Raw genomic sequence first — 12,880 nt, forward strand, 5'->3', positions numbered from 1 at the left:
CGCAGAGTGGCAGTGCTGCCAGCAGGATGGGAGCCGGGTGTGTCTCCCCGCCCAGCTGTGCCTGCCCTACTTATGAGCTGAGCTTTGCATGCGATGCCGTGCCTGCATCAGGCCATTGCCACAACCCCTTGACTCATCTTTTCCAAGCTGGGGCGCGCTGCCAAGGATAACAGGCTGAGTGCGGGAGGCGACACCTGGCACTCCTCGCTCCAGCGGGACTCACAGTCGCCCCAGCCTTGGGCAACAGGGAAAGCTGCCGGGCTGGAGCAGAGCGCAGTCAGGGCTGGCTGAGCAGGTTTGGTGCCACCAACCCGGGTGGCCCCATGGGACAATTCCTCCAGGAGCGCCGTGCCCGGCAGCTTCCCCGGCACCAGCGGGTCTGGGCAGGTTTGGATCATCCAGTGCACAAGGGTGTGCTGGCTCATGGCTGTAACTGGAGGGAACAGTCAGGATTTGGGGCACAGGAGCCTTGTTTCAGGTGAAAACTCAGCCAACCAGGATGGCAGTGGACACGGGCTCACACAGCACAGCCGTGCCAGTCCAGCACAGCGCCCACCCTGGTCCCCTTTCCTCTGGGATGACAAATATTGTATCTGAAATTTGTGTTCTTAAGCCATAGATGCTGCTAATCCAGCCACGTTGAAGGGTTTTAAGGCTAGGAAGCTTGAAAGTTCCCAGGATATTTTTTTTTTCTCCTGAAGTATCTCGGTTGAATAAAAAGCTGTCCTGAGCTTGCTCACATCTCCCACCGCCACCCTGCCCCCATCCTGGGGACCATCCTGTGTCACACAATGGTGTGTCCTGTGTCCGGCAGTCTGCCATGAACTAGAATTTCAGGTCCTCACCGGGTTGTGGGGTTTGGCTGGCTTGTTCACATCTATTAATGGATGAACCCCGACCAGCCCTATGCCAGAGACCTGGGGATTTATGATGGGAAGAGCAGCTGAAGCCATTGCTGTTTTCCTTGGGTCCTGTCACCACACAGCCCTGGGCTGCTTTCCCATGGCATCACCAGCCCACAACTGCCAAAGGTGGTGATGGAAGCTGTGCTCCCTGCCAGCCCCAATCCAAAATGGGAAGCTCATGGGTCAGAGCACAGTGCAGATGCTCCCAGTGGCACGGGCAATGGGGTCTGGGGATGTTGGTGCTGCACAATTCGCTCAAGAATGCTGGAAAGTAACACAGAGGCTGGATGGGAAGGTGTGTGGGAAAAGCAACAGTGAGCAGGAATAGGCCAGGAGGGGTTTGGGCTACTGCCAAGGAAACATCACTAGATAAGCTTGCTAGAGGCCCAGTGGCCAGCCCAGCCAGCACTTCTCCTGGAAAAAGGGATAGGATTCAATCCTACGATGAAAAACTGATTGCTGCCTCAATGCAGGATCCTGGAAAAACCCCAGTGGGCTTTTGGAAAAATTCCCACCACGGTGGGAACAGGCATCAGCAACAACAAAACAAGGATAAATGAATGGGGTCACCAACTGTGAGGCATTTCAGAGCCCACATGTGGGTTACAATGAGGATGCTGCAATCCTGGAGAGTGGAAATACCCCAACCTCCTAAAACCCAGCACTCAGGGAAAGGGTCAAGTGGGGTTATCAGTCGACCCCAGAAGTGCCTGCAAACACACCCAAAAAAGAGCAACGTTTAGAGCCTCTTCTTCAACACCTGCCTCAATTCCTATATATCCCATTTTTTTCCCCTAAAAAATAACTCACGCCTCTGCCATGTACACTCACCGAAATCGTTTTGCTTTATTGCATATTGCCATCTTAGAAAATGTACAGTCTCATAACATTACACAGCATTTCCCACTAGCTAGAACTACTAACATCCTTGCACCTAACAGACTACCTTAGTCACTATGAAGCTAATAAGGTCCAAGACATAAACTTTCGTTTACAAATTATTATGGATTTTTTTTGTTGTTTTGTTTTTGGCATTATTAAAAAAAAAAAAAAGTCATCTTTAAAATACACACCCAAGAGAAAAGAGTGGCTACTTACACCAGCACCAATCTAAAAGTAGTTTTCGACAATGGCACATGGAATTACCTGCACACAGCCTTTGTATTTATTTATAGAGATATAATATTTTTTTCTTTTTTCTGAAAGAAAACAAAGAAATGGCAAAGTCAGCCTGATAATCAGGCTGTTGTAAAACAATTAAAAAAAAAAAAAAAAAACCAACCCAAGAGGTTTGGAAGGGCAAGAGGAAATCTGTCAGGAAAGGTCCTGATGTGGCACTGGGGTTGCAGAGGCAGGAGCAGGGTGGGTGCTGGCACCCAGGGACCCCGGGAGGAGATCACCCTTTCTGACCCCCACCACCTGTCCAATTAAACACGTGTGACCAACCATTCCTTAAACCATCAGAAGCCAAACTTTTTTTTTTAACCTTTTTTTTTCCTTCTTGTTTTATGTATTTTCAATTCCCCCCATAGTCCATTCCCTCAATTGTATCAGCCCCATTTTTTTCAGCCATAAATAAAAAATATAAATAGAGGCACTTTAGTTAAGGAATAGTATTATCATTACCTTTTGTCTTTATTTCCCCCTCCTTCTTAAAGCAAAGTGCTTAACTCCACCTTTGAACATAATCTGCAGGTCTTGCAGCTGCTTGGATATGAGGTGCTGGACTTTATTTTTGCGCTTACCTGCTTTATTTATTACTGCTTTAAATGCTACTCAGAAAGTCCTTTTTTTTTTTTTCTCTTTTTTTTTCTTTTTTTTAAATCTACAGTGCGTTAAACGTTGCAATGAAGAAAAGAACAAAATGGTAAAACCACAGCTCTTGACAACTCTGCTTCGAGAGAGATTTCACAGCTTTCACTCAGCACACAGACCCCGCGGCCTTCAGGTGCTTAGAACCATATTTTTTTTATACAAATTAGTTTAAACAGCACTTTTGCTATACAGTACATATAGTTAACTGACATCCCATACCCCACCAGTAATACCGATTATCTGACAAAAGAACAACCAACCTTATTTCAAATAGTGTTAATATCTAGTGCAACAGGGACAAACTCATCTCTCCACAGGAAAAAGAACAAACAAACAAAAAAAAAAAAAGATCACAAAAGTATTGGTGGTATAAAAAGGTTTTGTTTTGCTTTCTTAAAAAACATACCACAAATAAATAAAAGTAAAAAGTAACAGTCCTCTATATACTCAGCATAATTTAAGAATAGAAATGTTAATATGTTAACGGTGGTTATTTTTTATTCTCCAATTCTTAATTTTCTAAACCCTTAAATTATTACTCCCTGAGAGCTCTGAATTATTTTTATTATTGTTTTTTTTTGTCTTTTTTTTTTTTGGACTGACATTTGACAGGTAGTTCTGCTTACAAATTTGCAATGACAATGAACAGCAAACCAGTCAAAAAAGGACCTGGCTAAGAGACGAGTGTTTCTTGGCATCGCTGCTTCTGTGTGTCCGAGAAAAAAAAAGGAAAAGAAGGTGGGTGAAAGCTGGTGGGTTTTACCCCAACCCCTTTGTATTTCAGAGACCTTTGGTCCTGACCCACCTTGACAGAGGATACAGTTTGTCCCATTGAACAGAAAGCAAGAACAAAAGTTACAACGCAAAAGTTTATGCTCTTCGTCTCCTCTGAGAACCGAACCTTTCCCACCGTCTTGGGCCGGAAAACGTTGCAAAAGTATAAATACATCAGTGTGGCGTTACAGCGAGAAGCACTTTGGGGTAAAGTTTGTCCTTTAGCAAGGTGGCAGCAGGAGGAAAAAGAGCGTTTCCCAAGGATGACGGGAAGAGCATCGCCAGGAGCGCCTGCGGCGCCGAGCTCGGGAACCAGCGCGAACGCACAGATCTGCGAGTTTCTCAGAATAATCACAACAATGAGAGAAAACAAACAAACAATGGATTAAAGTTCAGTCAACTTTGCTTTTTTCTTCTTTTCTTCTTTAAACCGCTCAGCTTGTGTGCAAGGCGTCCCCTGCAAACGGCCCTGGGGGGTTCTGAGCAGGAGAGCAGCAGCAGGCAGCTTCCCGTTGGCTTTGGGGCCATGGGGACAGCCAGCGGCTCGGGGCTTGGTCCTCTCTTGCTCCACGGACGCGGCATTGTGCTTGTGCATGGGGAGAACTACTTTTTGGAGTGGGGAGGAGGTGGGGCTGGCACTCACCAACGTGAGCTGCCCACGCACCTCCCTCCACACCCCCCGACCCGACTATATACACAGTATATACACACACACGCTCGCCCGCGGGGACAAAGAGCGTGCCACTGTTCCGCTTCGAATCGCAAGGCAGTGTCATGGAAACAACAAAAACCAAACCATAGCCACTTCAGAAAGACTGACCCGCCTGTCTTTTGCTGGGTTGTCAGTTTGTTTCTCAGAAGTTGAGCTTGGTGACGGGCCTCTCGCGGCCGCTCTCCGCCAGCTGGTTGGTGATGCGCTTGCGGTTGCGCTTCAGCTTGGTGAGGTCCTTGTCGAAGACTTCGCCCGAGCGCAGGGCTGACACCAGGTCATCGAACTCACCGCTCTCCTCCCCGGTCTCCTTCGCCTTCCTCGCCTTGCGCTCCCGCTCCCGCTGCTCCTTCAGCTGCAGGTCATGGCAGCGGGGGGAAAGAAGACATCTCAGTCTCACACAAGTGGTTGTGGGGCTGCCCAATACATGCATGGTGATCCCCAAACTCATGGAATAAGGGTGGTTTCCCACCCCAGTGCTTAGCACCTGAGAGCTGGTCAGGGTTATTGATAGACCACATCCCTGGAAGTGCTCCAAGGCCAGGCCGGAAAGGGTTTGGAGCAACCTGGTCTAGTGGAAGGTGTCCCTGCCCACGGTCCATGCCCAGAACCAGGTGTCTTTCAATCCAAACCATTATATGATTTTGAGATTCTATGATACAAGTCAAAGCCCCATAGCTGCTGCTTGTGTGTCACAGCAGTCCCCAGACAGCACCAGCTCTGCTGCACATTTCAGCTCCAAGACCTCACCAACCCAAGGTCATTATTTAATCAAGTAATCAAAAGTGAAAAGCCAGTGGGTCTAAGAGCACAGAAGCTCCTCTCCCCATGCCACTGTGGCCACCATGGGAACATCATGACACAGCTGCCACTCCCAGGTGCCCTGGGGGTGCTGGTGGACTCGCCGGTATGTGCTCACCTGTGCCTCCATGCGTGCCCGGCGCTCCTCCTCCTCCTTCCTCCTCCTCATGTTCTCATTCTCCTGCTTGGCCTCAGTCACGGCTTGAAGGAACTGGTCAAAGATGCCAAAGAATTCATCAGGCTGCATTTTGTCTGTGTCTTCTCCAAAGTGCTTCACAGCCTTGGAAAACTGGAAGAGAGAGGACAGGGGTGCGTCACTCTTGGATAAATCCACCGGACTGGTGAAACCTTCGACCTGATGGAGCAGAGTGAAACACTTCCAGCAGCCATGGCAGAGAGCAGGGCTTTGCCTTATCAAGCCTTGATTTAAACCTGAAACAAATCACCTGGTGTGTTACCTGCAGCCCTGCAAGACCCGACCTGGATCACTCTCCAGCCCCCTCTCCCCATCTTGCCTTTGGCTCTGCTGAGCCTCCCCTGCCCCAGCTCCACTTTATTAACTAAGCAGCAGTAAAAACAAGGAAGCAAAATACTGTGGGACTGAAGACATAAAACTAATAGTAAACACGGCAGGGGAAGGGAAACTTGCACTTTTAAGTTTTTCTTTGAAGTATTTTTGGGGTATTATTTATCATTGCCACATGCTCTGCTATTGAAACCAAATGTGTTGGTGAAACTTCTAAAAGAGATTTCTGCCCAGGCTCAGGCACAGCCCTGGGCAGGGAAATAGGGAGTTTTCCGGCCTCTTGTGCTGTTTGCACACCATTAATGTGAGGGAGTCGAATGAGGCTGTAGCAGAGGTCAGGATAGGACATCCACAATCTGCCAACATGTCCCAGTCCCCGGGCAGCCCCTGAGTTGTCCTTGGGACTGACACTCTTTGTTCTCACTTCCAGCTTGAAGGAGACTCTTTGTGCAGAGCAAGTTTGTTAAAATTGTGAAGGCACATTCTGGAGATAAGCACGCTTAAAAGAAAAGAAAAACAAAATCAAAGCACCAACAGATTTATTAGTTGCTTTGATTTTGCAGGGTAGACCAAGAGGAACATTTTTAAAGCCTGCCTGTATGATTTAGTTTTATTTGCAGGGGTGCCCCAGGCTCTTCAAAAGACATTTAGTGCATTTTTATTTCTTTGTTTACTTAAGAGACTTAACACTTCAAGATGCAGGGAGGAATCTGAGAGGTGCCACTATATAAGTCAATATAATTGAGGTTAATCTTGCTGATTTTAATCAAGATATTAAAATTCTCTGCCATGTTACAAGAGATTCTGGTGGGGGAGGAAAGGCTGAAAATGTCCACATGTGATGTAAAGTTATAAAACAGGGATGTTTCTGCTTTCCTAAGAGAAAACAGGAACATAATTTGAATCTGGACATGTGTTTAAAAAGCAAAGAGATGGAGTGTTCCATACAGCCCATCCCACCATGGCAACAGCTGCAAATTGCTTCAGAGTGGACTTCCAGGGATGCTGGGGACCACAACAAGACCTTCTCCTCCAGATCCAGCCAAGTCAGCAGAAGGTAATACAGTTTGCAGAGCATTTGTCACCATCTCCACAGTCCTAACTCATTGCAGAGAGTATCTGCCAGGTTACCGTCAACAGTCCTAAAAGGTGGCCAGGGGTAGCCATGGCCTCAGGGAGGTCCATCATAATGCCCAAGCATGGGTCAGAAGGTCAGTGCCAAACAGACACAGGAGAAGGAGGTGAGGCTGAAAAGTGACTCAGATCTCAGGCACATTGGTGGCCTTACCAGCTCTTTCGCTTCCATCAGGAGATCTTCGACATCTGAGAAGCTGAAGCTGGCCAATGTGATGAACTGGCTGACGACAGACACAAACTTGTCACCTGCCTTCTGAACCTGAGACTTCTGGAAGTCCAGCTCCTTTTGGGGGAAACAAAAACGTAAATCTGGTCAGGCCCTGGCTGATGAAGGACACAAATACCATTGGCCTCTGGCAGTGGCATTGGGAGTGTGGCTGCATCAGTGCCAGGGGTTCTGCGAGCACCACCACTGCTGCTCCCCCCTGCCATGCATGACACACTGGATTACACTGCCTGACGTAAGCTTTTAAGCCAAATCCTGCAGGAAAGCTTACGGAAGCAGGATAATTCAGCGAAACCCAAAGTAGGTCCTTTGGGATACCTCCACCATTTCATCACCACTCCAGCTGGGCTGCAGAAGTGCTCCCCAGCCCTCTGTGGTTTTACAGCCAAGGGGAGACCCCTCTGCACATCACAGGTCCTCCATGGGCATCATCACTAGGCTTTCTCAGCCTCCCTTAATGCATTAGACATAAACCATGCATTGTACCTAAACACACATGGTAACTTCAGTGCCAAAACAGCCCTGAGAGGACAGGCACACGTGCAGGGCAGGAAGGAAACGCAAACAGATCTCCAGGATGTGAGATAAAAGCAGCTTCGCTGGGAGCTCCCTGGCCTGCCTCCCCAAGGAGGGATGCCGTGCTGCTCGGAGCCAGGCTGGACTATACTTCATTTAAATAATACTTACAGTCTCCACCGCTCTCAGGCCGCTTCTCAGAGTGTTTATTTCTTTCTCCAGCTCGGTCATGCTGTTGGAAATAGCGGGATGTTAATTTTCAGCCTTTTCCAGCAACATCTACAGATCTCTGACCAACTTGACCATGGTTTTCCCATGGAAAAGACCCCAACCCTCCTTTTTGCAGACCAGTGTGTCTTGAGCAGCAAATCTGGCTGACAGCCCCTAAGCTGGGACTATCTCAAAGTGGCTGCAGTTGCTTGTTTTAAAGGAAAGCACTTTTCTGTAGTTTTAATCAAGGGGACTGCACAGGTTTAGCAAGCTCAGCAGCCTCCTGCCCTCTCCAAAAGCATGGAGGGCTCAGAAGAGGGCCTTGCTGGGCACAGATTTCTCTCCAGGGCCAGCAGTGGATGGGGCCGTTGTCCCAGTGCACAGAAGACAGCTTTTCAGGGTACCACGGCTGGGTGAACACCAGGCAAAGCATCCTTCCGAGCAGCGAGGCTTTCACAAAGGGAGACAGCCCAAATATAGAGAAATAAAAATAAATCACCACGTCTGGCGCTGGCTTTGTTTACACAAGGCTCAAGCCCCTGAGCTTCAAATTCAAGTGCTTACGGGTTTCTACCACTACGTCTGAGGGGAAGCTTTCTCACAAAGGCTCGGTGACCACAGGCTTGATGCCTTTCCAGGGGTGTCTGTGCGAGGGCTGGGGTCCCTGGAAATGCTGACGCCGGGTCATGGGGCAAGCATTCCTGGCAGGTTTAGTCTGGGAAAATGCAGTTTTGGGAGCCCTGTGCTCCAGCAGTTCATTACTAGTGGTGGGATTGACAGAGGCGGCAATTTCTGCTTCACAGCTGCGGGGCTGGGGGGAATTCAGGGTTTTCCAGAGCTTTAGAAACTTTTTGGTTTCACTCTAGATTGGACCAAACCCAAATGTTACATATGGTGTCCAGTTTAGAGCGAAATGATAAAGTTTAGGGGGGTAAAGAAACCCTCTGTGCAGGCGTTCTCTTTCCCATACGTGTGTCTGTGCAACAGCTGCAGATCCTGGAGCATGGGAAAGCTGGAGAGTCCATCAGCAGGGAGCATGTCCTGCTCAGCCGTGCCCTCAGCTGATGCCTGCAAACTGAGCACCACACACCCACAGAACCACAGAATAACCTGAGTTGGAAGGGACTGACAAGGATCTCGAAGTCCAACTCCTGGCCCTGCACAGCCCCAGGAGTCACACCCTGTGCTTGAGAGTGTTGTCCAGATGCTTCTGGAGCCCTGTCAGGCTTGGTGCTGTGATCACTGCCCTGGGGAACCTCTTCCAGTGTCCAACCACCCTCTGGGAGAAAAACACTTTTCCCTGCACACCAAGATTTGTCCTGTCACTGTGCTCAATCCCAATGGCTGATGATTATTTTACATTTTATACATGAGGATGCTTGTTTTGTCCAGTACACATCTTTCTTGGGAACCCACCACTGCTACAAAGGACCTTTGAAGCTTGGAATACCCTCAAGCCACTGTAAGCTCTGTGCGTATTCCATAGAATCACAGAATGGTTTGAGTTGGAAGGGACCTCAAAGCCCATCCAGTTCCAATCCCCTGCCATGGGCAGGGACACCTTCCACTATCCCAGGGTGCTCCAAGCCCTGTCCAACCTGCCCTGGAACACTGCCAGGGTGGGGGCATGCACAACTTCTCTGGGTAACCTGTTCTAACTGCACCCTCTCTAAAGAGGTGCAGTTTCAGCCCCTTTACATGTCCACAGCTAACACAAATATGCCCTGGCTGCAGAAACATGTGATCTTTGCTGCTCACGTCCCTGAAGCACCAAAGCCTGCAAGCTCCTGCTGGAGTTTAAAACCAAGACAGAGCCTCATTGATTTCAGAGGTATTTCAGCACATACTTGAGGGCTTTGCAGGGCAACAGCAGATTCCTCCTGAACTTAAAGGTTCAGCCTGTGTTTAAGGGCTTTGCTGAACTGGGGCAGCCTGTTCCCAACAGGTCACCCGGCAGGGTTAAAAAACTGGTTGCAAACCCCAGAAACTCCATGTTTGGTGGTAAAACGAGGGGCAGGCAGGACCTGGATGCAGGTGAGCCCCTCACACAGCTGCCTGGTCCTGCCCGTGCTGCAGGCAGAGCCTCCCTGGCACATGAAGATAAACAGCTGCCCTGTATCTGCAGCCACACCGCAACCGCTTCCTCCCGGATTACTTAATGCACCATTAGAAATTAATTAAATGCTTTTGCGGTGAGATAACAACAGGAAGCGGCTGCTCCAAGCAGCTCTCCTCCCTCAAACTCAGAAGTTTAGAGCCTTTGCTGCAAGCGCTGTGATTTAAAGCCGCCAGGTGATGTTTGCTTCTGAGTCCTGGGCTGCTCTGGGCCAGCGTGGCCATGGCATGGGATAAAGCCCAGCAGCCAGGATCTGGCCAGGAGGGTGAGCAGGGGTGGGGTGATAAGGAAAAGCAGGCTGAAACGAGGGGAGAGGCACTCCCAGTGCTCCCTAAGTGCCACCTCAATCCCCGCTTACTTGACTTTGGCTGCCTGTGGGATGTCTCGCAGCTCCTCATGCAGGTGGAGGACTTTGGGATATTTCTTCTCCACAACAGTGATGAGATAGTGCAGCAGGGTGATGTTCCTAGGAAAGAGGAGCAGAGAGGTCACTATGGCAGCATCTTGGGGAGCTCATAGTTCAGTCAAAACCCCAGGTTAAATCCCAACCCTGGCAAAGAACTATTTGAGGATTCCTGCAAGGATGCTGCTTTCTGCCTGGATGGAGACACAGGATGGGTCAGTCCCATGCACAGCCACAGTGCAGAGCAGCCTGGTCCTTGCAAGCAAGGGTCCTCCACAGGAGGAACCCAGGGGAAATGACTTGAGTGTCACTGCTCTTGTCCTCCACTGTCTTGTCTTTACTGATGGATGAGACCAGGCAGGTTTGAGACCTGACCCAGCTCCTCTTGCTCTGTGAACAGAGTTCAGCAGGGCAGAGCAAACCAGGCGATGGCTGCATCAGCATGGGAGAGTGGCAGAGGGGGCTGCCATGGAGAAAAGCCCCTGGAAACCCTTTCTCTGGCTCTTGGCTTCTTCAAAGGGGTTAAAAAGCATTTGGAAGATGATCCTACTAATCAGCCTTGGCTGCAGTTTAGCCAGCCCAGGAAGGAAAGCCCCCCATCAATCCCTGTGCTGATCTGCAGCTTGGCTTCCCTCGCAAGCTGTCCTGCTTAAAGAGTGCACACTCACATCACTGGGTGAGCCAAACTGGGCAGCAGGAGGAGGGGACTGCTCCCACACACTCATGTCCCAGAGGTAATGCTAATGACCCTTCCATTCCCCCAACATCCCTGGGGCCCGTGGATGCTACCAAGGATAAGGGCAGGGGCTGCTCACTTGTCAATGCTGGACTTGGTGTCCGCAATCTTGTTGAGGCTGGAGATCTTAAACCCAAAGGCGTTGCCCCTCTGGCCCTTGTTCATGTAGTTCCCAAAGGCCAGGACCACCTCCAGGAGCTGCTGGAGGCTGCTGCTCTGCAGCACTGCCTTGGAGCCGGCACGGATGGCTGAAAGCAGAGAGGGGTAGGATATCACCCCCTGGCACAACAGCCCACCACCAGCAACCCCTTCAGTATCCCCAAGGAGTGACCACCAACTCCCTCCCTTCCCCTGTGTCACTGCCAGCTCAGGCTCATCCCAGCACGGAGGATGCTCTCCTTGTGAGCGATCCCTGTGCTGGGACAGAGTCCCTTAGAAGATCTGGTCACTTGCCTTCCACCTTGGGTTTGACCTCTGCAACTCTCTCCGCAAACTTCTTCTTGAAGTAGAGGGACTGCAGCCTTTGCTGGTAATGGTTTATCCTGGAAAACAGAAAGGAGGTGCAGGTTGAGCTTTGCTTGCTCCAGGCAGAGCTCCGTTGCTCCACTGCTCACAGCTGTGCTAACAAAGCACGCTTGAGCCACGGTGATTAAAAAATAATGACCCCTTTTCTCCCTGAAACTGTGCTGGGATAGGAAAAATTGACAACTGAAGCTACAGCTGTCCTGGGGTAGATCCCAGTGGGTTCTTAAACACATGCTTAAGCCTATCCTTAATTCAGCAGGTTCAACAAGTGCATTTTTACACCCTATTGGTATGAACAAACAGTTCTTTCACAACCACTCCTAAGCAAAGGTGCTGATGAGGTCTGGGCTTCCCACGGCTTTGTGACGAGCTGCAGCTGGAGAGAGGCTCACCTACGACCAGAAATAATCAAACTGGACCTTCTGATCATCAAAATGATAGCCTGGGCTGGAAAGCCCCTTTCCTGGACAAGTCGGGGATGGCTCTGCTCATGTCAGGCTTGTGTTCAGGCTAAACAAGATCTCACTTGTATGCACATGGCAGTCTGATTTGAGTCACTTGGACCAAGGACCCACGGGAGACATGCTCACATACAGAGCCATGAGCTACGCCGTTTTACTAATCAGAGGTGACAAAGACATCACACTCGGTTACAGACCACAAGGCAAATTAAAAAGCCGTGCTGGAAATCAAGGAAAACATTTGCACCAGCACATTGTGCTTTCCAAAGGATGAAGGCATAGGAGCAACACTTGGGCGAGAGTCAGTGAAGAAGAAAGGTGACCTGCGATAGAAAAGCTAATTCTGAGCATCACTGAGCCCCGAGGGCTCAGGTCTGAACTTCACAGCTCCATCCTGCCTGCCTTTGACACTCAGCAACCACACGGCGCATTGCCCCGGTGCTCAGCAGTGCGTTTCTCGGGGAGCACGGGAGCATTTCTATTTTTGATCTCCCAGTGCAATCTCGAATTGTAAAACTTGCTGACCTTGCCAACAAGTGACTTGCTTGAAGTTCAGCTAAGAAATTCAGAGAGCTAACTGCTCAGTTCAATTTAAATAAGAGCTTCAAGATTTTAACCCGGCACCTCTAGAGGATGTGCATGCAATAGATAAGGTTATTCATCCCTGAAGACTCCTAAGTCTTAAATGATTGCTACCAGGAGCAGGAAGAAATGACATTTCCTTTCAGTCTCATATAGTCTCAGGAGCCCTAGGGACGAGTCAATCCGGAGGTGAGAAGTGGGACTCATCTACACAGCAGGGCAAAATGTATATACATCAGGCTTGAATATTCATTAGAATGAAAGAGAAAGGAGCATTGTGTTACCATTCTAACAGCACTTCCCACCTGGGCCACAATGAATCATAGAATGGGTTGGGTTGGAAGGGACTGAAAGGTCATTTAGTCGTAACCCCTCTGCCCTGTAGGGACATCTTCCCCTAGACCAGATTAGATCACAGAATCTCAGAATCATCAAGGT

The 12,880-nt window shown here is 49.4% G+C and overlaps 1 protein-coding gene across 5 annotated transcripts in view; it reads right to left on the reverse strand.

The window, feature by feature from the left end:
• Positions 1–1,727: 1,727 nt before the first annotated feature.
• DAAM1 (dishevelled associated activator of morphogenesis 1) overlaps positions 1,728–12,880 on the reverse strand; it is a 90,216-nt gene continuing 79,063 nt past the window's right edge. For all 5 annotated transcript variants that reach the window (XM_042047369.1, XM_042047368.1, XM_042047367.1 and 2 more), the window contains 7 exons: positions 11,328–11,416; positions 10,954–11,122; positions 10,094–10,201; positions 7,581–7,641; positions 6,819–6,950; positions 5,123–5,293; positions 1,728–4,558 (listed from right to left, as the gene is read on the reverse strand). In XM_042047369.1, the coding sequence (XP_041903303.1) occupies positions 4,349–4,558; positions 5,123–5,293; positions 6,819–6,950; positions 7,581–7,641; positions 10,094–10,201; positions 10,954–11,122; positions 11,328–11,416 (940 nt within the window). In that variant the 3' untranslated portion in view covers positions 1,728–4,348. The remainder of the gene's footprint in view (positions 4,559–5,122; positions 5,294–6,818; positions 6,951–7,580; positions 7,642–10,093; positions 10,202–10,953; positions 11,123–11,327; positions 11,417–12,880) is intronic.

This window comes from Corvus kubaryi, unplaced genomic scaffold (genome assembly GCF_017639235.1).
Source record: "Corvus kubaryi isolate FWS band 111438036 unplaced genomic scaffold, C.kubaryi_AGA036_p1.0 66, whole genome shotgun sequence".
Lineage (NCBI taxonomy): Eukaryota > Metazoa > Chordata > Aves > Passeriformes > Corvidae > Corvus > Corvus kubaryi.